At 44.9% G+C, this 24,426-nt stretch overlaps 1 protein-coding gene across 4 annotated transcripts in view; it reads right to left on the bottom strand.

Moving 5' to 3' along the window:
- SLC16A9 (solute carrier family 16 member 9) overlaps positions 1 to 24,426 on the bottom strand; it is a 46,294-nt gene that overhangs the window by 17,778 nt on the left and 4,090 nt on the right. For 3 of the 4 annotated variants that reach the window (XM_084753982.1, XM_084753980.1, XM_084753979.1), the window contains exon 2: positions 10,748 to 10,980. In XM_084753982.1, the coding sequence (XP_084610108.1) occupies positions 10,748 to 10,943 (196 nt within the window). In that variant the 5' untranslated portion in view covers positions 10,944 to 10,980. Of the gene's footprint in view, positions 1 to 10,747; positions 10,981 to 20,630; positions 20,731 to 24,426 lie in introns of those variants that run through there. The other variant, XM_084753981.1, reaches the window with a different exon arrangement.

Raw genomic sequence — 24,426 nt, 5'->3', positions numbered from 1 at the left:
AGAAAAGGCCCCACAGCCTTGCCTACAGGACCTATCTGATAAAGCCTCTTTCTCAACTGGAGTTCCTCTTCCCACATGCTCCTAACTCCGTATCCTCCAAATAGGACTTTAAATCTATGTTCCTTAAGTCGAGTGCTTGATTCGCCACAAGGAGACAGGGTGTAGGGTGCAAAGGTGGAGCTGATGAATAATGGTCTTTACCAGATGTATGCCAACCAACAAAGTGTAACCAGGCTCCATCAAGTCACCTCTGGAGCACAGGACACACTCATGGTTGCAAGTCTCTGTCTTAACAAACAAGGTCTCTAATATAAATAACCAAGCGCTGTTCCCAAGTACTAGGTAAGTCCCAGATTTCAATCAACAGGACTGTTCTCAAAGGAGGTTTCTTATGACTCTTTGAGTCTTTTCACTTAGCAGAAAGGACCTCTGGGATAAAATCAGTTAGCTCAAAATAGGCACCATTGAAAAGGGCTAGGATGAAGAGGGCGGTTCGCTGGCTGTTCAGTCTGACATATGTGAAACAGAATAATTAACTGTCAGTGCTACTCCTTTGCCTAATAAAGGCTGTCCTAATAAGGAAGCAGCGATAGTCGCCAGAGGACCACTTCAAATGCAGTCCGAAGGCAGTGACAGGCGAGAGCCCCAGAGAGACCGTTCCGGCCACCTGTCCTCAATAAGCCAATTAAAAGAGGCAAATTAATAGTGAAAGGCAAAAAGGGGTATTAATGTGGCCAACAGTGGGAAGAAAGACAAAGCAGTCCAGTGACACTCTCCAGCCCGCTGGGACTGGGGTCCTGACATGAGGGTGGGGGCTAACCAGAAAACAAGAACTTTGGAACCAAGCAATCCTACTGTGATCTCTGGCCACTACCGCTGGCCTCAGCTCTAAGTCTCTCCTGTTAGGTCACCTGATAGGATGTAAATGTTTCTCTGGAGACAAATTCCTTCCTCCTCTGGAGTCTCCAGGTTCAGGCCTTTCTGCTCTCTGTAGGTGGTTCCTGGGAAAAATGGAACTTCTGAGAGTCTATTGTCTCAACAGCCTAAACACCCTGGCCCAGGGTGACCTTCCTCTTCTGAAATCTCCAAACACCCTGTAAGCAGCCTTCTTGGAGGAATGAAAATATTCTAAAGGGACACTTGTGTCCTTTTCTTTGGTGATCAGGAATAAGGAGAGAGGGAGAGACAGAGGGGGTGGGAAACAGGGAAGGCCCAAGAAGCCTCCTCAGAAAGCACCCTCCAAAGGAGCTCCCCCAGTAAATCCTCCTGTGGAATCTGGGGCCAATCCTTTTCAACAAAAAAGAAATCTGACTTTTTCTGGCCTCTTAGGGGTGGCAGCAAGCTTCACATCACATGGTTTAGTTCAGTATAGCTTACGCAACAAAGTGCACGCAGGAGCCAGGTACTGAGGAAGACCATAGATCTGGGGCGCTGTTAGGCCACCGCACAGACAGCGTCTTAACTCTCGCCCAGGGAGCTCAAGAAGGCACAGGCCTGATGTCTTCAAGCTGTGGGAATTTGACTTTTTGTTTTTTGTTTTTTGTTTTTAAATAATCCCTGTCTTTTAGAGTAGGCCCATGTTCTAACGGGTTTCAGTCCATGGTTGGCTGGCTCGACCAGTTCTGGGCCTGTGGTGAGACACAGCATCATGGCAGAGAGCAGGCAAGGACAGAGCTGATCACCTCACAACAGGTGGAAAGGTGAAAGAGAAAGGGAGAGAGAGGGAGGGAGGGAGGGAGGGAGGGAGGGAGGGAGGGAGGGAGAGAATGCACATACAAGGACAAGATACCCTTGAAGGCCTGGCTCCAGTGACCGAGTTCTCCCACCTAGACCCCCTTCAAGGCTACACATGTACCTCCCAAAATAGACCCACCAGCTGGAGATCAACCCTTGAAGACATGAGCTTGTGACATTTCAAATGCAAACCATAGTAGGTAAGCAGGGTGCAATGGTGCACACTTCTAACCATAGCACTCTGGAGGCAGAGGCAGGCAGATCACTTTGAGTTTGAGGCCAGCCAAGGCTACACAGAGAGACTCTATCCCAAAAAACCAAAAACTGAAAACAAGCAAACAAACAAAACTCCACAATATGTAGCTTTTAAAAAAAAAACAATGCCGGGTGTGTGTGTGTGTGTGTGTGTGTGTGTGTGTGTGTGTGTGTGTGTAAACAGATCATGACATCACCCTAAGAAAGATAACCTTTGATCCTTTGAGTATCAATTGACTTTGCTGCCTGGTTGGTTTGCTGATATTTGTTTAAAAAAAAAAAAGGTAAAAACAAAAACAAAAAAACAAAACCCACTTAGTTGCAGCCCAGAAGGCCTGGTACATGGGGACTGGTGTATGGCATAGACTCCTACAGGACGGAGCTCAGTCCTTGAAGGAGTTAAGAGTACTTCGCAGCAGCTCAGGGCTAATCCTCATATATAGCCCTGCCAGCAGTCACAACACTTTGAGCCAGGGGACCAGACCTGCCCGCGCCACTTAGCCGGCTGGCAGTTGGAAGGCTAGAGGAATTAAGAACCAAAACTGGCGGGGAGGGCAGGGGGTACTAAATCTGCCTTGAGCTTCAAACTAAAGGATGAAAGAGTTCCTCCATCGTTTCTGCAATGAGCTTGGCTCCGTTTCTCCTCCCTGAGCTTGGAGAATGGCACGTGGACCAGGGCTGCTGCATAAGCACATCTCAGAAGGCTGCAAAGGCCAAGGCAGTCAGTCCTCTGCCTCAGTGACCTTCCACTCTTCTGGGTCAACCACAGAAACTAAACCAACTGGAAACACGTATTGAGAGAATTACTGCCAGGCATCCATGGGCTAAGGGCCAGGCGATACTTGCCTAGGTAGGCAAGTCTAAGATCGGTAGGGGAAGCCACCAGGAGAGGCAAGCTGGGACTCTTCAGGCACAGGCTGAAGCTGCAGGCTTCTGGCAGAACTGCTTTTCCTGGGAATGTTCCGTTCTTCTCCGGAGTCCACCCAGATTATTGAGGATAAACTCTTTCTCTGAAAGCTGATTGCATACTTACATCTTGAAAGAAAGAAAGAAAGAAAGAAAGAGAAAGAGGGGAAAACCCTTTACAGCGGTGCCAACTCCAGGACTTAAGTAAGCAGAGGATGAATGTAGCTTAGCCAAGTTGACACAGAAAACTAAGCATCTCCGTTTCATACGCCCTCTTCTGCAGGCAAAGGCATCTCACCAGAAAGTGGCATGAAGAGTGGAGAAAGGATTCTGCAAAGCCTGCCAACTCCCTGCCTGGCTACCCAGGACAATCCATCCTCGTGGCAGCCCACCTCAGACAATCTCAATAAAACTAGTCAAAAAAGGGGGAAAAATGGAAATGGGGACTGAAGAGGTTATTCCATTTGGCAAAGTATTTGGTTTGCATAAAGACCTGAGCTCCACTCCAGAATCTTCTAGAAAGAAGGGTTTGGTGGTATATGCTGTAATACCAGTGCTAGGAGAAGGGGGAGGGGGAGACTCACTGGCCTAGGAGAAGCTGAGAGCTGAAGAGTAACACCTAAGGACAGACTCAAGGCCATGCTGTACCCAGTTCTTGAGACTCCCAAAACGACCACCAGGACTCGATACCAACGCAAATATATATGAGGAGGACCTTTAATTTTTTGACTCTGCCGGTCACCAACACAATGGTATCCCAAAAAGAGCCTCGAACTCTGAGCTGATGGTAAATTTATAGGTTCCTATCCCTCCCAGTGCCCCAAATCAGGAGGGTCCTAGCCTGGCAAGTATCTGTTGGTTGAGTAACATAAATAGGTCTAATGTCTAAAGTGACAAGCTACAGAAAAAGGCTCCAAGACCACCCATGGCTTAGCTTTCTCTGTTCTCTTTGTTCATTACCTTGTCCAGGGAAGGGTCTGGTTTCTTATTAACCCTATCTCTGGTGGGTAGGAAGAAATGTGGCCATAAAACTGGGTCTCTTATCAACTCTATCTCTGGTGGGACCCTTCGGGTCAGTCACTAGGCAACGCTATCTCTGGTGGGGTCTTCTTTGCAGCTACCAGATTATCTCCTGTGGGCCTATTTCTTAACCTTTGCCCCAGTAACCCTGAAATCCAATTTGAGTTCTTCTGGTATCTCCGTCAATCTCTAGAAGAATGCACGCACACGCACACATGTGCACACACAGCAGCTCTGGTGGAGGACACTGAAAACGAGCTGGGAGGCTGTCGTCAATCACACTACAGATAACACCTATACATAGCTGAACTTTTGAACAAGGCCCAGGCCGCATGTACAAATGGGCCTTCCAAGCACTGTTAAGCTCCTCTGACCTTCACTACAAGAGAGTCCTGCCCACAAATGACTATCCCCTGAAACTACAAGACCTCTAGTAAGGACGTATTTTGTACACCCTCTTGTCATGCCCACGGCGACAGGCTGTGTCCCTTCCTATATTATTCCACACTGTATAGTCACTTTGCCTTGACCCCAAGTGACTCCATTTTGTAAAAACAGAAATTTGCTCCATTTTCAGGGCAAACGCTGAGGAAGAAGATGGTTCCACATCTTGTTTGTGCAGGTCAACAAAAACCATCTACCCACTCATGAGCTAACCCAACTGAATGGGGAACAGGAAGGTGAACCAAGCCCATACATATCAGATGAACCATACCCGTGAGCTTATCCATCACATCACATGTAACCCCCTTAACTTGGGTCATGTGAAAATAAAGGACACCAAGTGCTGGGGGATGGTGGCACACGCTGAAATGTCACTAGACCAGTAGGTGAGTGGATCATAAGATCAACAGATGACAGACTCTCAACTCTGTTCCCCTGCAGCCTCAACTCAGTGTGATCCCCCTGCTTGAGGCAGCCCTCTTGAACTGCTATTTATCCAGGCCTAGCTCTGTACTGTGACACAGCTGTGTACCTTGAACTAACTGTATACCAGGAAGAACCTTTGTGGTGCCAGAACAATGGAAAAACAGGGTCCATAGGTTAATATTCACCTGCCCGCAGGCACTCTCTGCATGTGTGTTGGCTCTCTGCTCTTACCTTCATGGGGCACTCTGAATTCTGTAGCTTCTTGAACATTCTTTTTAGCCATACTTGTAGTTGGAAAAGTAGACAGACAGACAGATAGACAGTAGATGGACTGACAGATAGTTGTATGACATGCAATGTACTGTCTATGTTTCTGGTATAGCTTATTCACAGCATCACCAGCACAGAGGAGACCATGACAGTATCACGGCAATGAGCTCACTAGCATCGTGCAACCAAAAAAGGAAGGACCCTTGCTATCTGGCTGGAGCCATCAGAAAAGGATCTTGTCGACTATTCATTCAGGAAAGTTAAAGAAATATTTTGAGAGACACTGTCTCAAGCAAAGCAAAACACTATTTCTGAATATTTACGCAGTCCGTCTTTTAACAAAAAGATGTATATATGTAAGCATATACATACATTTGTGAATTCACCTTAACCAAAAACAACACAAAGATGCCTATTGGGTAAGATTTTCACAAGAGTCACAGCAGAACAAGAGTCACAGGCTACATGACTCTTCATGATCTAGCGGGACAAGCAAAGTCATACCAAAGCAGAAACTTACAGGACAGTCCATCTTACAAGCAAAACTGCTCAAGCAGGAGTACAGAATTCACATCTGGGTGTGGTGGTCCCAGCACTCCAGTCAAAGATCTCTGTGAATTAAAGGCCAGGATGGTCTACATATTAAGTTCAAAGATAGCCAATGGTAGCTACATAGAGAGACCTTGTCTAAAAACAAACAAAAACAAAAACCAACCAACAACCAACAACAACAATAATAGCAATAAACAAAAATAAAGTCTAAATAGAAAGAGCTTCAGCTTGGGAGACTTCAGGGGGGCGGGGGAATCCTTTGGCTGTAGGTAGCAGGTGTGGCATTGCCCAGCATGCAAACGTCCTTGACTTAAATACCCAATACCAAAGAAAAGGAACAAAACCAAATCATGAATCTGGGCCTCCTCTCTTGCTACTTAATTAGAATATCTGAGAGTCAACATCTAAGCAACTATATGCTTACACCTTTCTATAAATAATTCAATTTTTTCTCCCTGAGTCACAGCATGAAATACGCTTGTCCTGACATAGGGACTGACTGAGATGCAGGGAGACCAAGGGGAACGGCATGACAATAAACATGACAAGGAGTTAAAACACCCAGAAACTTAATGAACAATATGGAGACAAGGTCTCCATCACCGTATTGGGCTTTGGGCTGAATGACAGCCAGCTGCAACTGCAGGCTCCATGTCTGACCTTCTAACTTGCCCCACAGTGTGACAAAGGTCACACTGTGCCCCTTGCCAAGTCCTCCTAGTCAAAACCAGCCCAATTAATGTCATACCTCCTCCCCCAGACTTAGCACACTGCCCAAGAGAAGGCTGTAAAGAGGGCTCTCTGAGAAGCCAACCCTGCCTCTTGAGTATGTGCTCCTATTCCATAATAAAATCTCCCTGTCCATCGTGGAGTGGCGCGCACCTTTAACCCCAACACTCTGGAGGCAGAGGCAGGCAGATCTCTGTGAGTTCAAGGCCAGCCTGATCTATATAGTAAGTTCCAGTATGGCCAGGCTATATAGTGATACCCTGTCTCCAAAATATTATATAATCGTTATATATGTATTATATAAAATTATATATAATATAAAAATTATATTATAAGTATATAAAATTACATACATACATATGTAATCTCCCAATTCCTTACTCTGAATTGTTTCTTCGATGCTAACAAAAACTTCGAAACATGAGGTTTCTATTTGGTTTCTCTACATCTGAGACCTCCCCAGCTTTCTCTACCAGTAATAGATATGATGGCTGATTTTTCCCAGAACAAAGTCATCAAACTGTGGATAGTCACTGTGGCTCTGCAGTGAGTACTGCCTACACACACATACACATACACACGCACACATGCACACATATACACACACACACAGGCATACACACACACACACACAGAGACACAGGCACACACACACACATACATACACACACACAGGCACACACATATACACACACAGGTATACACATATACACACACACACATACACATACACAGGCACACACACACACACACACACACACACACACACACACACAAAGGCACACACTTCTAGAAGGCTTTTTTTTTTAACAAGTTTCTCCTTGGGCTCTCAGCTCCTCCTCCTTCTCCTCCCCTCCTCCTCCTCCTCTTCCTCTTCTTTCTTCTTCCTCCTCTTTTCTTTTTTTTCATCCTCAAAAGCTTTGAACTTCAAGTCCAAATGCCTCCTCACCTGGCAGCTGGTGTCAGGCCCAGAGAAGGCACATGGCTAGCCCAAGGTCACCTGAGTAAAATGTGAATGAGCCAGGGATTGAGGGCAACCTTACATCACCCCAAGACCCTTCGAGTACTGGTTCTCTTCCTAATTTTGTTACTGTTTCAAATTCCACATATTTTAGGTTCTTTGATTTTTTTTTTCTGGCCTGAAGAAAGTTAAAAGTTCATTGATCTAAAAAGCAAGCAATTTGGAGCTGCCTCATTTAGAATACATTCACTTTTACTGTAATAGCCCTTTATGTTTAATATATCAGAAGACTATTCAGTAATAGCCCATCGATTTATACTTAGAGATTAATGAGATAATTTGTTATTGATGTTCTCTAGAACATTAGGGAGTTGTGTGAGAAAATGAATTCACACTGCCAAAGTGATTTCCCAATAACACTCAGTATTTCCTGGATGTACTGTGAAATGTAATTTGTTCTGCACAGACGACATAGTTGCTCGCCAAAAAAAATTTGCCTGTACAGAAATAAAGTTCACAATGGCAGACCCTGGACCTTGTGACAAATGTAATTGACCCCAAAACATGGAGATGCTGACCTAGGGACGTGGAGATGCTGACCTAGGGACATGGGGATGTTGACCTAGGGACGTGGAGATGTTGACCTAGGGACATGGAGATGTTGACCTAGGGACATGGGGATGTTGACCTAGGGACATGGAGATGTTGACCTAGGGACATGGAGATGTTGACCTAGGGACATGGAGATGTTGACCTAGAGACATGGAGATGTTGGGGAGCTACAGATCTGTGTTTAAAGGAGATCAACTTTCGCTTCTACGCCAATGCCCACACTCTACAGCCCAGATGCCATCCACCCTCTCCTCTCTCCTGAAGGAACTCCAGGACAAGCCTTATTCTTCCACCATGTGCTAAAGGAGATATCGTAGCAATTATCCTTTGACCTTTTTTCTGGGAGCCCCAATAATTACAGTTCCTTTTAATAATTTGCTAATAGAAATGATTAAATATAGGAAACACCGTAGTCAGGCATGGTGGTGCATACCTTTGAACCCAGCACTTGGGGAGGCAGAGGCAGGCAAACTCTGTGAGTGTGAGGCCAACCTGGTCTACAAAGTGAGTCCAGGACAACCAAGGCTACACAGAGAAACCCTGTCTCAAACCAAAAATAAAAAAAAAAGGAAACATTGTAAAATTTTCTCTCAGCACCAGGTTGTTTTCTAGAAAAGCCATATGTTCAAATGTCTTTTTGAATGTATTAGCTACTAGCCACTTGTGCTTTGACAATTTGCTTTAATTTTACAATTGTGCATGTGTATGTGCACTACGTGTATATAGGGGCCCACAGAGCCCAGAGGACATTGGATCCCCTGGAACAGATGTTACAGGCAGTCGTGAGCCACTTGATGTAGGAAGCAAGCAAGGGTCCTCTATAAGAACAGTAAATACTCTTCTTAATCACTGAGCCATCTCTCCAGCCTTGCAATACTTATTGTTTAAAAATTCCTGCAAAAAAATCCTGGGCAAATTTCCTGTTTCTCTTGACTCTGGACCATCAGGATTTTCTCCATTTGTTTAGTCACGCTAACTTATCTTATCTGAGAAAACCAGAGGAGCCTCAAGGGTTTCCCCATGGCTATGTAGCTTGGTTTTGAGTTTAACAACTGGATGCCATTGCTGTTTTCTTTTTTTCTTCCACAGCAACCCCCCTTGATAGCCAAGAGACAGGCATGTCTGTAAAAACGGATGACTAATGCAGGCCTGTTTAAAGCAGACTTCCTTAAATCCATTTTAAAACTCAAAAACACCTTATGAATCATCACACTCAATGTCCCTGGTTTCTTCACGGAATAGAGATAGGCTTTGTTCCTGGAATCATGGTAAGTTCATACATAGCACACAGGAAGACTCCACGGGTACCAATCCCACCTCTGCCTGTCTTAATACACAGGAAGACTCCAGGGTCCTCACCATGTCCACCCCTGCCTGTCTGAGCCCATTTGGTGCTTAAATAGTGCCAGATGAGGTGCAGTCATTAAGTATTAGTGCAGAACTCAAACTGTGACTCCAGACACTGAAGTGGTATATGATATTCATGGTCAAAAGGATAATTTTTTTTTAAATCCCTCTCTGCTTGCTTCAAGCACAGACACCATGACTACATCACAAAGAACCGTTTAGCAAAATAGATCTCCATACAATCCCTTGAAAAGCCTAAAGAACGTCACCCCATGAGATATGACTGCCCTTGCTGTGTGACATTCTCCTGAGGAGGCTGTTGGGATGCACACGTGAACTGACCTAGTGCTGAACTCCAGGAGTCCGAGCTTGAAAGACAAGGAGATCACCAGCATACCGCCGATGTCTCAGCACACTACATACACGCTCTGGCTTATTATAGCCACAGGAACATGTGTGTTCCTTGTTAGATGGTGAGGGCCGTGTATGTATGTGTGTGTGTGTGTGTGTGTGTGTGTGTGTGTGTTTGCGTGTGTGTGTGTGTGTGCTTGGAAGTCATGGCTGTCACCAGCATACTGTAGATATCCCAACACACTGCATATATCCTCTAATTACTATTATTATCTATAGGAATATGTGATCTCTCTCCCTCTCTCTCTCTGTCTCTGTGTGTGTGTGTGTGTGTGTGTGTGTATAGGTCAGAAGACAACACTATTTTTGTTCTTGGGATGTTATATCTCCCTTGTTTTCCAAGAGTCTCTAAGGGACCCACAGCTTATCTGAGCTCGGCTGGCCAGTGGGCCCCAGGGATCTGCTGGTCTCCACCATCTCTAGATTTACGAGCATGCAACTTTTCTATGGCACACTGGGGAATCAAACTGAAGTCCTCATGCCCAGCGATCACCTTGTGACTGAGCTGTCTCTCCATCTGCTAACCCCGACGAGCCTCTTAGAGGTAGGAAATCTGTTCCCAGCTCGGCTTTTCTTTTTAAAAGATTTACTTTCTTTTATTATGTGTCTATGTACACATCTTTCTCTCTGTGTGTGCGCGTGTGTATGTATGTGTGTGTGTTCACATGTGTATGTGGGTGTCGCAAAGGCCAAAAGAGGGTGTCTGATCCTCTGGAGCAGGTGGTTGTGAGACTCCAGAGGATTGGGGTGCTCTGCTCTACTGCAAGAGTGGTACACTCCCCTTAGCTGCGGAGCCATCTCTCTATCACCCCTGTCTTCTCCTTTCCAACCTCTCACAAGCTGCCCATCACCTCAGCAGGGAAACTGATGATGAGATGAATTGTAGGCAATGCGGAACTCCAGTACTTTCCCACGGCTTCATTACAGTGAAGGAAAACGCTAAATCTCAGTGACAAGCAGGAAAATACACATTAAGCTTAACCTGTGTAGAAGCCTTCCATACCCTGTGCAAAGTTAATGACACAGCAAATGTAATGAAATGATTAAAGACCGAGACAATGTGCAAACATATCCACTTACTTGCAAGCAAGCCGACTCCGCTTGCCAGGGATCCCACCCAGGCTGTTTTCCCTTTTCCTTCACCAAAGGCATCCAACCATTCTATGTACAAGACCCCAACGGCTAGTGGGGATCCATAACAGAGGAACTGAGTGAAGAAGGAGACGACCACAATCACCCAGCCCCATCCTCCATCGGGTGACTTCTGAAATTCCATTGTGAGATGAAATCAACGCGGTGTTTCTTTGTAGGTACTAAAAACCAACGAGAAAAGAGAAAAGAAAATTTAGAGTGTGATGGGCACAGGGTTTGGAATTAAAATACCTCTTCCTGAGGTGGAGAGATGGCCCAGTGGTTAAGAGCACTGACTGTTCTTGTATAAGACCTGAGTTTGGTTCCGAGAATCTATGTTGGGTGCCTTATAACTGCTGGTAACTTTTACAGCTTTAGGAGCTTTAGCACCCTCTTCTGAACTCTGTAGGCACTGCACTCACGACACACACCACACACACACACACACACACACACACACACACACACACACACAAATAATTGAAAGTAAAATAAATCTGGGGCTGGAGAGGTGGTTCAGTGGTTAAGAGCTCTGTCTGCTTTTCCAAAGGACCCAGGTTCAAGTCCCAGAACCCATGTGGAATTTCACAACTGTCTGTATGTAACTCCAGTTCCAAGGGCTCTGACACCTTCATACTAATGCACATAAAATAAAATGAAATGAATTTAAAAAAAATAAAGCACATAGCTTGTTTGATTGTTATTAAGCTTTGCACATTGTATCAGCTGTGCCCTCCTTTTAAAAAAAAAAGTAAAACAAATCTTTAAAATAAATAAAAATTAAATATCTTGTCCTTACTTAACAAAAAGATTCTCTAAACACACACACATGGGTAACTGTAAAATATGGCTACTATATCAAGTTAATATTTTCATTTGTAATTTGCATAAGTCATGCAGCCACTGGTACACTTCTTTTAATTATAACAAGGCAGATTGTGAAATGTCTTTCCCAACCTTAACCTCCTTCAACAAGCTCCCTTCTTTTCCCAATCATAGGACACCACTGGTTTTAGCCTCCCAGCTTTTTATTTCAGACACCCCACCCCCCACCCCAAGAAGTGGGGGTTAATAAGAAAGAGTAGGAGTGTTCTTGGGGTAGAACTTATGGAGGGGAAGAGAGCAGAGGGAGGACGAGGTTAAAGGGAAAAGTCTTAAATCGGGTCATCAGGCTTGGGACAGGCACCCTAACCTGTTAAGCCACCTCCCTAAATGCAGTCTCCCTGGTGGTGGAAGAGGAAGTTTGGCCTTCACACACACGCTGTGCTATGAGCATGCCCGCACCCATAATAAAGAAATGAAATAGAATGTTTTAAAAGGAAGAGGCTTGAGCACCTGGGAAGTGATTTAGTCCATGGCTCTCACACCATCAACACTGCCTACTCCTGATGGCTGTAGGAAGTCGTAGTGACCTCCTCGGGTGAGGCACTCTTGTCTCTAAGGGCTGTCAGCTGAAGGCCTTTTTCCAACTGCGATCCAAGCAGCTGTAGCAAGGATGCTTTGGCTCCTGGGGCTGATGGCACAAGCCAACCTTCACACAAGCACCCTCCCAGGGCTACCTCACACACAAGTAAGCAAACCGAGCAAGCATTCTTATATTTTGTTTTTGACAAAAATCAGCATTTGTACATCCTACTGTTTCATGTGTTTAACATCCTTTGAGGTTTCACATGATTCCAGTAATTTTTTTTTCCCAGCCAGTACACAGCAGCTGGCCAGGTGGCTATTTGCTTACTTGTGCACTAATTTATGTGCTGATTAGGCATAAAAAAAATTAAAAAAAAAAAAAGCAATGCAATGGTTCAACATCTAAAAAAGCTTAGATACGCTATCTCTTTTAGGCTTATACTTTCTTTCTTTCCTCTTCCTCCTCCTTCTCTTTCTCCTTCTTCTTCTTCATTACTTTTTTAAAAAAATATTTCTGACTCTGTGTGTATACCTACATACATGACCACAGCACATGCGTGGACATCAGAAGAATGATCTGTGAAGGTCAGTTCTTTGCTTCCAAAGGGTGTTGAACCCAGGCCATCAGGGGCGTGGCAATAAGCACCTTTACCTGCTGAGCCATCTTGCGAGTCCCACATTTAGTTTTTGAGACACGGTTTCCCATTGACCTGGGACTTAGCACTTAGGCTAAGCTGGGGAGCTGGGGAACCCCATGGACTACCCAGTCTCTTCCGATCCCCACCCTTAGCACTAGTATTACAAGCATGTGCCACCAAGCCCGGCTTATGTATGCGGCTACTGGGATCCAACCCAGGTCCGTGTGCTTCTCTGGCAAACACATTATTATCTCCCCATCTATCTCCGTAGCCTCTCTAAGGACTTGTGCTAACACCTGACAATTCCCACTCAGAATTTATTTACACCATGCGTGTCTTTCTGGGTCTGGGTTACCTCATTCAGGATGACCATTTGTGGTTCCATCCATTTGCCTACAAATTTCAAGTTTTCCTTGCTTCTAATAGCTGAGTAGTATTCCACTGTGTAAATGTACCACAGTTTCTTTATCCTTTCTTCGGTTGAGGGGCATCTAGGTTGTTTCCAGATTCTGGCTATTATGAGTAAGGCTGCTATGAATGTAGTTGAGTAAATGTCCTTGTCATTTGGCGGAGTATCATTGTGGTATGTACTCACTTATAAGTGGATATTAGCCCAACATAGATGTCCTCTGAGGGACCCCACCCAGCAGGGGATTGTTGGGATTGACGCTGAGACCGGCTGCTGGACTCCGGGTGAGAGTGAAATGGAAGAATGGAGTGATGGAAGGGCCCAGTGGGCTCAGGAGCCCCACAAGGAGACCATCAAGGCCGGCAGATCTGGACCCAGGGGAGCTACACAAACTGTTGTACCAACCAAGGACAATGCATGCAGAGAACCTAGACCCCCTGTTCAGATCTAGCCAAAGGACAGCTCATTCTCCATGGTTGCAGAGAGAGTGGGGACTGCCTCTGTCATGAGCTCTGGTGACCCTGATTTCATCACTTCCCCCTTGGTGGGGAAGCCCGGCAGTACACAGAGGAAGGGGAAGCAGGCTATCCCGATGAGACCTGATAGGCTGTGATCATACGGTGGGGGAGGAGGTCCCCTTCTGTCAGAGGTCTAGAGGAGGGGAATAGTATGGAAGAGGGAAGGAGGGTAGGAATGGGAAGATAACAATCAGGATGTAATCTTAATAAATTATAATAAAATTCTAAAAATACAAAAAAAAAAGAATTTACTTATTGATTATGTATACAGCATCTGCCTTCCTGTGTGCCTGTCCACCAGAAGAGGGCACCAGATCTCATTATAGATAGTTGTGAGCCACCATGTGGTTGCTGGGAACTGAGCTCAGGATCTCTGGAAGAGCAACCAGGGCTCCTAACCTCTGAGCTAACTTTCCAGCCCAGAAATACAGTCTTATTTCCCTGAACTAGATGCTGTACGGCAGGAGGAGCAACCAAGCATCTAATAGGATGGCCAGGCTCTGTAAATGACAAATGCCAACTCAGGGCCCCAACTTCATTTAAAATCTCCAAATTATAACACCTTGGGAAAGTGCAGGTTGACAGGTAGAGGCAGAACCAGAGGAGAAAGCTGGTTTTTTTCTGAAAGGTAAGGGCAAATGCTATTGTCCCTCATAAACCTAAGCAATTCTTTTCTTCAGTGACTACCCTTGTTCTGGGTCACCATGGGTGATATCTCAATATGCAAGGCAAGAATAGGGTAATTTCTCACAAGAAGTGTTTAGGACAGCAAGTCCTTGAAAAAGGAAGCACCTATTAAGCTATCAACTGTGACTTGATAGATGAGTTTTCACGTTGTTGACTGCCACCCGATCGCTGATCCACCATCATCTTCCAGTTTACAGGAGTGTCATCCCATCTGTCAGTGGGACAGGGATGTGGTGAACAATGCTGTGTGGTCATTTCCCACGCTTCCCCTTCACTGCTTAGCTGCCTCTTGACCGCTGAAATGGAGGGACACTCAAGGTTCAAAGGTTGAAGGGAAGTGAAAGTAGCTACAGTGGGAACAGGAGCAGGAGTCGCCCTCTAAGCTGGGGCTGGCTTTAGAGAAAGTTTATGAAAGGGTGGCTAGGCACGAGGAGAACCTGAGCAGCAGGGAGGGATTGGAGAAGATGAAGAAGGCAGGGCAGAGCTGACAGGGCTTGCAGAGGCAAACAAGATGAGACCCGTCACACTATTGGCATGTAAGGACATCTACCGTATGCTTATATCCAACATGGGACTCTTTCCATACTTGAACAATGCACACGTGACCTTTTCTCATCGCTGCGGCAAGATGACTGACAAAAAGCAACTTGAGGAAGGATGTATTGACTCACTGAGGAGACACAGTCCACTACGGCAGAGAGCCATGGCAGCAGGAGTGAGAGAAATCTGGTACTTGGCTCCTTCTCCTTTTTATACAATCCTGTAGCCCAGCCCAGGGGATGATGCAGTTCATAGCAAGGATATGAACTTAAGACTGGCTTTCCTAAGAACACCCTCATGGATACACCCAGGATTGTGTTTCCATGGTTACTCTAAGTCTAGTCAAGTCGACAATGGAGATTCATCATCACACACACAAAAAATCCTAACATTAATAAACCATTCATAAGCCAGGCATGATGGTGCATGCCTTTAATCCCAGCACTCAGGAAGGCAGAGATAGGAGGATTGCTGTGAGTTTGAGTCAAGCCTGGTCTACAAAGCAAGCCTAGGACAGCCAAGACTACACAGAGAAACCTTGTCTCGAAACACCACAAAACCCAATCTTTTTTAATTTTAAAAAATCATATAAAAATTATATTATCGAAGTAATGGACGTTCACACCCCTACCACCATAAAAAGCCTCACTTGGTAATATAAGACACTGTATTATTTGTCATCAATACCTATAAGCACTTTTCAGCATTGAGGAATTTTATTCATGCATTGGTGTGGAAATATGCTTCAAGAAAAGGCATACACTGTATATTCTAGTACGTTCTTTGAGAATCTAAATTCTCTTTTAACTAAACTATTACCAAAGTACTGAATTATTCTCAGAGGTCACTTGAAACCTTGAGTAACTTAGGGTATTTCTGTCAAACAACAGGCTGCTCTAGGCTGTCTGTACATTAGCATCAACTGACACTCTATTTCTCTTTTTCCCTCTTATTGAACATAGCTTTTATGTTCAATAGAGAGTATTCCCTGGTTACAGTTTCCCTCCTTCTACTCCTCCCAGTTCTTCCCACCTCCCCTCCTCACGCCCCCTCATCTCTCCCATTAGAAAGGGTTAATCATCTAAGGGTTAATAATTAAAATAATTTATAGTAAGATAAAAACAAAAATTAACACACCAGACAAAACAAACAGAAGGCAAAGAACCCTAGAAAAGGCACCATACACAGATAGAGATGCAGAGACTCACTGGTTTTCACGTTCAGGTATCACATAAAAACAAAAAACAAAAAACAAAAAACAAAAAACTAAACTGGAAGCCATATTATATATGCAGAGGATGTGTAGGGTAAAAAGAAAGAGAAAGAATATAGAAAAGATAGATAGATAGATAGATAGATAGATAGATAGATAGATAGATATAGATATATAAAAATAAGAAAAATTAAAAATTAAAAAAAAAAAAAAGGAAAAGCCTTGACCCTACATTAGTTTGTTTCAGACCCCCTTGAAGAAAACTAAATTTTCATTTGCAAGTGCTTATCAGCTGGAGAGATGGGGGGGGGGGCGTTTGTTTGTCCACTTTTCCTTTTAGCTCTAGGACCCCGGTCTGGGGCAGACCCACGAGACCCTGCGTGGGCTGTCGCAGTCTCTTTGAGCTCGTTTGTGTATCTTGTTGATTCAGAGGGTCTTGTTTCCTTGGTGCCCTCCAAGCCCTCTGGCTCTCACACTCTTTCTCCCTCCTCTTCTACAGTGTTCCCTGAAGCCTAAGGGGAAAGATTTGATGAAGACATCCATCCGTTCAGGGCTGTCCACGCTATTATTTTTTAGCTTGAACCACCCTGGGAGAAGACAACATAAAATCAGTTACTACAGCGCCTGAGCTATGAGGAGGAGGAGGGTCAGTCTCTGCCAGAGAGCTAGGCAGGCTCTGCTCTCTGAGGAAGGGGTGAGCTACAAGCAGTTCCTCCAGGAGATGAAGAGCCCCCATTGAGGCAAGTCTATGTTCCTGGTGACCTTTGGTTCCCTGGGCCCTCACATTACATCCCGTTCCACACTCATTTCTTCCCTCGGCTCTTTACACTGGCAGAACTTTTTTTGGTTTTCTTTGCTGGGAGAGAAGCTGTCAGAAATGCCCATTTGACATTTAGATGAACAGTTAGCACTGACAGAAGCGCATTCTTGAAATACACTCTTACATGTTCTATGCTGATTTTTTTTTTTTTCAAATACAGAGTGATTCACAATGGCTCCTCCCCAACCACAATCCATCCCTAATGGCCTCTTTCTGAAAATGATCTATCATTTCTCAGTAAAGATTCAAAGGGTTTTTTTTTTTTTCCACTTGAAATCTGAAAAGAGGTCAAAGAGAGGTTTTTTTTTTGTTTTGGTTTGGCTTTTGAGTTTTGGTTTTCAGCTCAAATGTCTCTCACAATCGTAACAGCCCCCACACTAAGGCACTCACTTCAAGAGCTTTGGAGAAATGGTTGATTGCAGGTTGGCTTAGTCTAGTTTAGTGACCTGGAAAATGAGTGAAAAAAAATGTAACTCAAGCTGTCGTGTCAAGCTCACACCTGGGATCCCGACACTGGGAGGCTGAGGCAGGGGGACTAGTACTTCAAGCCTGTGCTAAAAAGAAAGAACAGGAAGAAGGGACGGTAGACAGGGAAGGAGAGGAGGGAAGTGGAGGGCAGGGGAAGGGAGGGCAGGCTCAGCTCTACACCTCCCTCCGCTATGAGGAATGCCACTTTTGGTGCATGGAAAGGTAAAAATCATAGGCAAGGATGTGAAGAATTGCAACCCTCATCCTTTGCTGGTGCAAACAGAAGGCAGAGCCACTTTGGGAAACAGTTTGAGGGCAGGAAACCTGAAGGGTATTGGGTTCTTTTTAGCGATAAAAACTGTACAAAGGGTAAGGCTGGAGAGACGGCTCAGTGGATAAAGGTGGTTTTTACACAGGCCTCAAGACCTGAGTTCTACTAGTGGGGACCCACAGGAAGGTGGAAAAATAACAATAACGTTGTCCTAACCTCCACATGTATACCACAGTCCCTGCACCCACCACACACACACACACACACACACACACACACACACACACACACACACACACACGACTGAAAACTGTACCAAAAGCAGACTGTGCCAAAGGTAATGTAACTTCATGAATTCACTAAAAACAATTTTTAGAACACATTATATGGGTCAGGGTTATCATATGTGATTTCCTCAATAAAACTGTCAATATAAAACACTTGAAATCTAACAAAAAATTTTTTTATTTGAGTCCTGACCCTGGTGTAGTTAACAAGTTTCATAAGCTAAAAGCAGACCTTCTCTGCCAGAGGACTTTCGGCTGTGAATACTTCTCGCTCTCCTAAACTGTGACTGCTGCCCCCACCAAACACACATCACTTATCCTGTACCACCTCAGTGCGGTCACTGTGATACCAGGGACCTGAAAAACAATGATTGACATAGGATAAAGACAGAATGTATAAAATATGCTATATTTAAGTGATACGGCTAATGACTATTTACAGGCAAAGGACCCAGTGTCTGCCACAATGAGTTCGTACCTCAGCTATGACACAGCCACACGGTGGAGGATTACTTAACAATGACAAGATGGTGTAAAGCAACAGGTGAAACTGTTAAAGTCTTAAGCCAAGAGCAAGAAGCTCAGAGGTTAAAAATCCACTCATCGGAGAAGCCAGGCTCCCCAGCCTACGATATTGAGGCTTGGGGGAGGAGTTTGAAGTTACTATGAATGACTTTGAGATTTCTCTGATGTGAAAACACTGGACAGTTGATAGTGCAGATGGCTGTTCTACTCATGATATGTTAAGCATCCCCAAGCAGCACGTTTTACACAGGCGGCTGGTGTGGTGTGTGAAATATAGCTTAATACAACTGCTGTTTAAAATAGCTTTTAAATGGAGGTACACTCCAACTGGGCCCATTTGCTTAAACTCACTGTAGGATCTCTTTGACTGCTTGGTTTTATCATCGTAAATTATACTTCGATAACACTGGTTGTGTTTGTTTTTAAAACAAGGCCTTATGTAGTACAGGCTGGCTCCCCCCCCCCCCCCAAAATCACTATTTAGGAATGGTTTCTACCTCTGATCCTCCTGTTTCACCTCCCCAGAGCTGTGATCACAGATGCGGGCCACCACTCCTGGTTTATCTTTGCCAAGGAATTGATGATGACCAGGCAAGCGCTCTGTCCACTGGGCTATATGCATAAGGTCTGCATAAAACATAGATAAATGTATAATCAAATTTGGGCCTCATCTCCAACCTATCTCATTTTGTATATGCCAATATTACAGGGCAGGAGCTACCACACATGGTAGAGTGCCCAGCCAGCATGTAAGGCCATGGGATAAATCCCCAGAAATTCTCAAAAAAAGACAAACAATCCAAAAAAATCTAAAAACAAGTCTCAAACACCTCTGATAAGAGCAATTTGAGTAAAGGGTCTTTAACCAATATTAGGATTTAGTTCCTTTTTAATTTCTAGTTCAAACTCTCGATGTCTTAGTGAGTCAAGATCAGTTACTCTCTGAGAGATATCACAAAAGCACCTAACCCCCAACCCTCATCGCCTAGACCCATCTACCAAGCACACCACAAACACCGATGCCAGCTCGCACTACCGGTGGCACACCTGCCCCTTCCAATTAGCATCCCAGGTGATTCTAAAGCTGTGTACCCAGAAGCAAAAGTCCGTGTCCTGAGGGGTGGGGGGTGGAAAAAAACCAAGTTCTGGCCAACTGTCCCACAGCTCCCTCCATGCGGAAGGACACAGAAGGGAAGGGAGAGGCCCAGGAGGAGGGTTTGGGTAAACAGAGTGAGTAGGGCGACCATCAGGCCCTCCACCCTGGCTTAGCCATCCAGGAAGCTATAACAAAGTACTGTAAACTGTGAGGCTTATGAACAATAGAAGTTTATCACACAGGTCCCTGAAAACCAACAGGCCAAGTTCAAGGCCTGTTCTTGTGTGTGTGTGGGCCACTTTCTACTTAAGCCAGTAGTACCCTTTTATTGAATCCCCACATGGGGTATGGGGTGTGCAGGACTGCAGCACTTTTGCTCCCCACAGATTCCTCGTTCTTAGGACCTCATCTCCTCCCACAGGCCCCACATCTAACACTTCTAATCCCACTGTTTTAGAGATCCAAGCTTTGTCATTATTAGGGTTTTTAGAGGCAACTTTTCTTATGTAGCACAGGCTAGCCTAGAAAGCATACCCCTCCTGTCTCAGCCTTGCTGGGCATGCTAGAATACAAGTATGATGGCCCATGCTTCTTCTAGGCAAGGAGGGTAGGCTACAAGTATTCAGGCCAGAGAACACCCCACCCCAATTCACCCACCCACAGCCACCACACTAGACTGATCTTTTAGCTCTGTCCTGTTGTCTACGTGGCCTAGAACAAATCTTATCCTCGCCCTGAAAATCCTAATCCAGATTTTCTTTTTTGTTTTTTTGGGGACAGGGTTTCTCTGTGTAGCCTTGGCTGTCCTGGACTCGCATTGTAAACCAGGCTGGCCTCGAACTCCCAGTGATCCGCCTGCCTCTGCCTCCCAAGTGCTCCGGCCTACCCAGATTTTCAAGGAGACATGAAAAGACAAGTCTATAGAAATAGAGACTACAGCAAAAGCTACTGACTTGTCTCTGAAATGTTTAGGAAGATGCAGGCAAAGGGTGTTGTCTCTGACACATCGACCATAACTTCTCCTGAGAACCACAGATGGTGGTGCAGGCAGATCTCTGTGAGTTCAAAACCAGCCTGGTTCTGCATAGCAAGTTCCAGGTCAGCCAGGGCTACATAGTGAAACTAGAAAGAAAAGAAGAAAGAAAAAAGAAATGAAGGAAGGAAAGAAGGAGTATTGAATCAAAGTCTTAAGCAACATCTAGTCTTGGGCAAAAAACAAAAAGAATGAAGTCCTGTGAACTGCAACAAAACAGATGGAAATGGACACTTTGTAAAGGGAAATAAGCCAGGCCCTCAAAGACAAATACCGAATGTCCTCATTCACATGTAGAAGGTAAGAAAATTCATCACACTAGAGTATCTGGTAGACCACAGGCCACCTAGCATAGGTGACAGGAAGGGACACGGGCTTGGAAAATTGCTATCAAAGTCCAGTTAAAGTGGGATTCATCTTACTGTTCTTTAGCCCTGTAGGGTAACTAAAGTTAGGAACATTTCATTCCATATTTCAAGACAATTGAAAGAGACATAAGATGATAAATATTTGAAGCAATAGAAATTGTTAATTCCCCTGATTTGATTGTTACACTCTGCACAGGTGTATTTAACTATCACAGCATACTCCAGAAATACGTACAAATACAATTCAATTAAAACAAGATTCAAATAAATGCTAAAATGCAGTATATTCTTTTTTTTTTTTTTTTTTTTTTTTTTTGAGATGGGTGCTATACTCATGACAGTGCAAGTCAGAGTTGACTTGGTAGAGTAAGAACATACTGTGGCTCTGAACTGTCATGTCAAGCCCCCCTGTTTATCATCTCCAGGCCAGCTCAGGCACATAAGGTCCAGGGCCTCTCTGAATGTGCTGTTCCCATTTTGTTTGTTCAAATGTCTTCTTCTCTTCATCAATGTCTCTGAAGTTCAAGCTACAGCCAGGCCCGCTTGTTTATAAAATAGTTCATTGACATGAATCAAGGAGTACACCCAGCCTGTCACATACCAAAATCCATTTCTGAAACTACACTGCAGCTGAGTGTAGTGGCAAATGACTTTAATCCCAGCACTTGGGAGGCAGAGGTAGGTGGCTCTTGAGGAGTTTGAGGCTAGCCTTGTCTACAGATAGTCTAGCCAAGGCTACATAGTGAGACCCTGTCGCGATAAATAAATAGAGACATAAACAGACAGGCAGACAGATAGAGAGACAAAATAAAAACTAAAAATAGAGTTCAGTTCAGTTCATTGCACAACTCCCCTTGGAATCATTAAAGAAACTCATAACTTTGTTTTCCTTTCCCCTTTTTGGACTCAGATAAATGCACTAAAACGATCTAAATTGCTATTGTTGACTCAACTCACACGAGCAAAATCTGTAACTTAACTCATTTAGTTGAAATTCATCAAGGAGATCCCTCAGAATGTTCTACGTTTAAGGAGGGCCAGGCATCATGATGGCACACCTTTAATCCTAGCACTTGGGAGGAAGAGATGGGCAGATTATTTTGAGGCTCGGGCCAGCTAGAGCAACATAGTAAGGCCCTATCTCAAAAGGAGTGGGGGGCAGGGGGCGGGGGGGGCAGGGGGGGAGGAGGAGGAAGAGGAGGAGGAGATGGAGGAGGAAGAGGAATAGGAGGAGGTGGAGGTGGAGGAGGAGGAGAAGATACAGGCCAGTCTTGTGGGGCAAAGGCAATGGAGAGTCCCGAGCATCTTGAGCTGGTCTCCAAATACACCTTGTCCAGGAGGAAGTAGGATGGAGTATAGAACAGCAAGGACAGTGTTCAGTAAAACACCTCTGGGTCCTGGAACTCAGCCACACTAAGTGTCACTGGAAGGAATAATTAACAGGAGTCATTAGCTGCGGTCAAGAGCAGAGTCATGAGCCAAGAATGCCCTTTGACCTTCAAGGCTTGGTAGGTGTCTCCAGTTGAACCTGATGACCTGCCAATTGACCTGTCAGCTTGACCTGTCAATTTGACAACATTCTGGAACCACTGGAGAAGGGAATCTCAGAGAGCAATTACCCAAATCAAATTGGCCTGGGGACATGTCTGTGGGGCATTTGCTTGACAACTGATTGTTGTAGGAGGGTCCGGGTCACTATTCCCTGCGACGGCGGTCCTGGGCTGTAGAAGAACGCTGCAAGCTGGCCAGCAGGCTGCATTCCTGCATGGTTTCCGCTTCCATTTCCTGCTTCAGTTCTGCCCTGACATTTCTCTGCCATGGACTGCACCCTGGAAATGTAAGCTAAATAAATCATTTCCTTCCCTAGGAACGGAGAGGAAACCAGGACAGCAGGCTAACACTCGCCACAGATCACCACCAAGGGAGCAGAATGACACATTCTAACAAGGAAGGAAGAGGCCAGCTGTGAGTAAATGGATTCAGGCTAAGGTTGCTGAATCACACATCGCTGATGCTGAGGCCAGAGCTGGTCCCAAGATTGTTTTGTTTGACCTGCTAAATAAGGTCACTTTTGTTTTTGCTCTTGGCAAATTTCAGTCAATTTGCCAGTGCTTCGAAACTGGAAGATCACCCATGAAAGTCTGAATTTCAGGGTCAGCGCCACCCCCCACACACACACACACACGGGGGAAAAAAACAGAAATTCTGCCAATATCGGGCCTTTGTTTTAATGTAATAATTAGCTGAAGCTGAGTAACTCTGGCCTTCGTTGGGTGCCCGTCTTTCTCCAGTTTCTTCTACTCTCTAATAAGTTCCAGGTCTGGATGAACACTAGGCGAACTTAGTGTCTCCCTCGCTGGCCCTAGGGTCCCTGGCACGGCCTCTGTCTTCTTTGTTCACTCAGCGCCTGCGTCATCTGGCTCAGTTGACTTTACTCATCAAGCTAGTGGTGTAGCCGCTTATTCCAACTCCTGTCCAACCCCAGACAGGATATCAAATAGGATGTGTGAACTATTTGGGGCCAGAGGGTTTAAAGGATCAAACCTGTACAAACGCATAGCCACCACACCCCGTTCACACATCTGGCATCATCCCCTCTCTGTGTCCTGCCCTCACTATGTTCTCCGCGTTGCCACAGATCTGGCTACATTTGTTCCTTATGGCACAGCCTAAAGCTTGGCCCGGGAGCGTCCTGGTAAAGATATCCACCATGACGCTAAAGTCACTCTCTTTCGTATGTTTGTACAACTTACGCATGGTTATCTAGAACCCATCCTGATTTCTGAAAAACACCATTCAATAGGACTCCCCTAAATTGTGCACCAAAATGAAGCCTCCTCCTTTTCATCAGTCCACCAAGAATCTGTCACAGTGATGAGACCAGTGAAGTCATACAAAGCCTCAAAGTATATGCTATATGTTAATAGGGCTACTGGGTATGATGTTTTCTCTCTCTCTCTCTCTCTCTCTCTCTCTCTCTCTCTCTCCCTCTCTCCCTTTCTCTCCCTCTCTCCCTCTCTCTCTTTCTCCCTTCCTTCCTTCCTTTCTTACTTGTTTTTTTGAGACAGGGTTTCTTTATATAAACCAGGCAGCGTGGAATTCACTTTGTAGACCAGGCTGGCCTCGAACACAGAGATCTGCCTGCCTTTGCCTCTGGTGTGCTGGGATTAAACGCATGTGCCACCACTGCCTGGTTACCATATTTACTTTCTCCTTGGAATGTAGCACTTTTGAAGCTCAACAGTATGTGCTAGCTACTTAAATTCTACTCTATCAATTTCACCAAATAAATATTGTATTTTATGAAGTAACTAATGAACGTAAAGAGTATCGACTGCTCTATAGTAT

Source organism: Acomys minous, assembly GCF_964271855.1.
Source record: "Acomys minous genome assembly, chromosome: 13".
Taxonomy (NCBI): domain Eukaryota; kingdom Metazoa; phylum Chordata; class Mammalia; order Rodentia; family Muridae; genus Acomys; species Acomys minous.
This window is presented reverse-complemented; position numbering and strand designations above follow the sequence as displayed.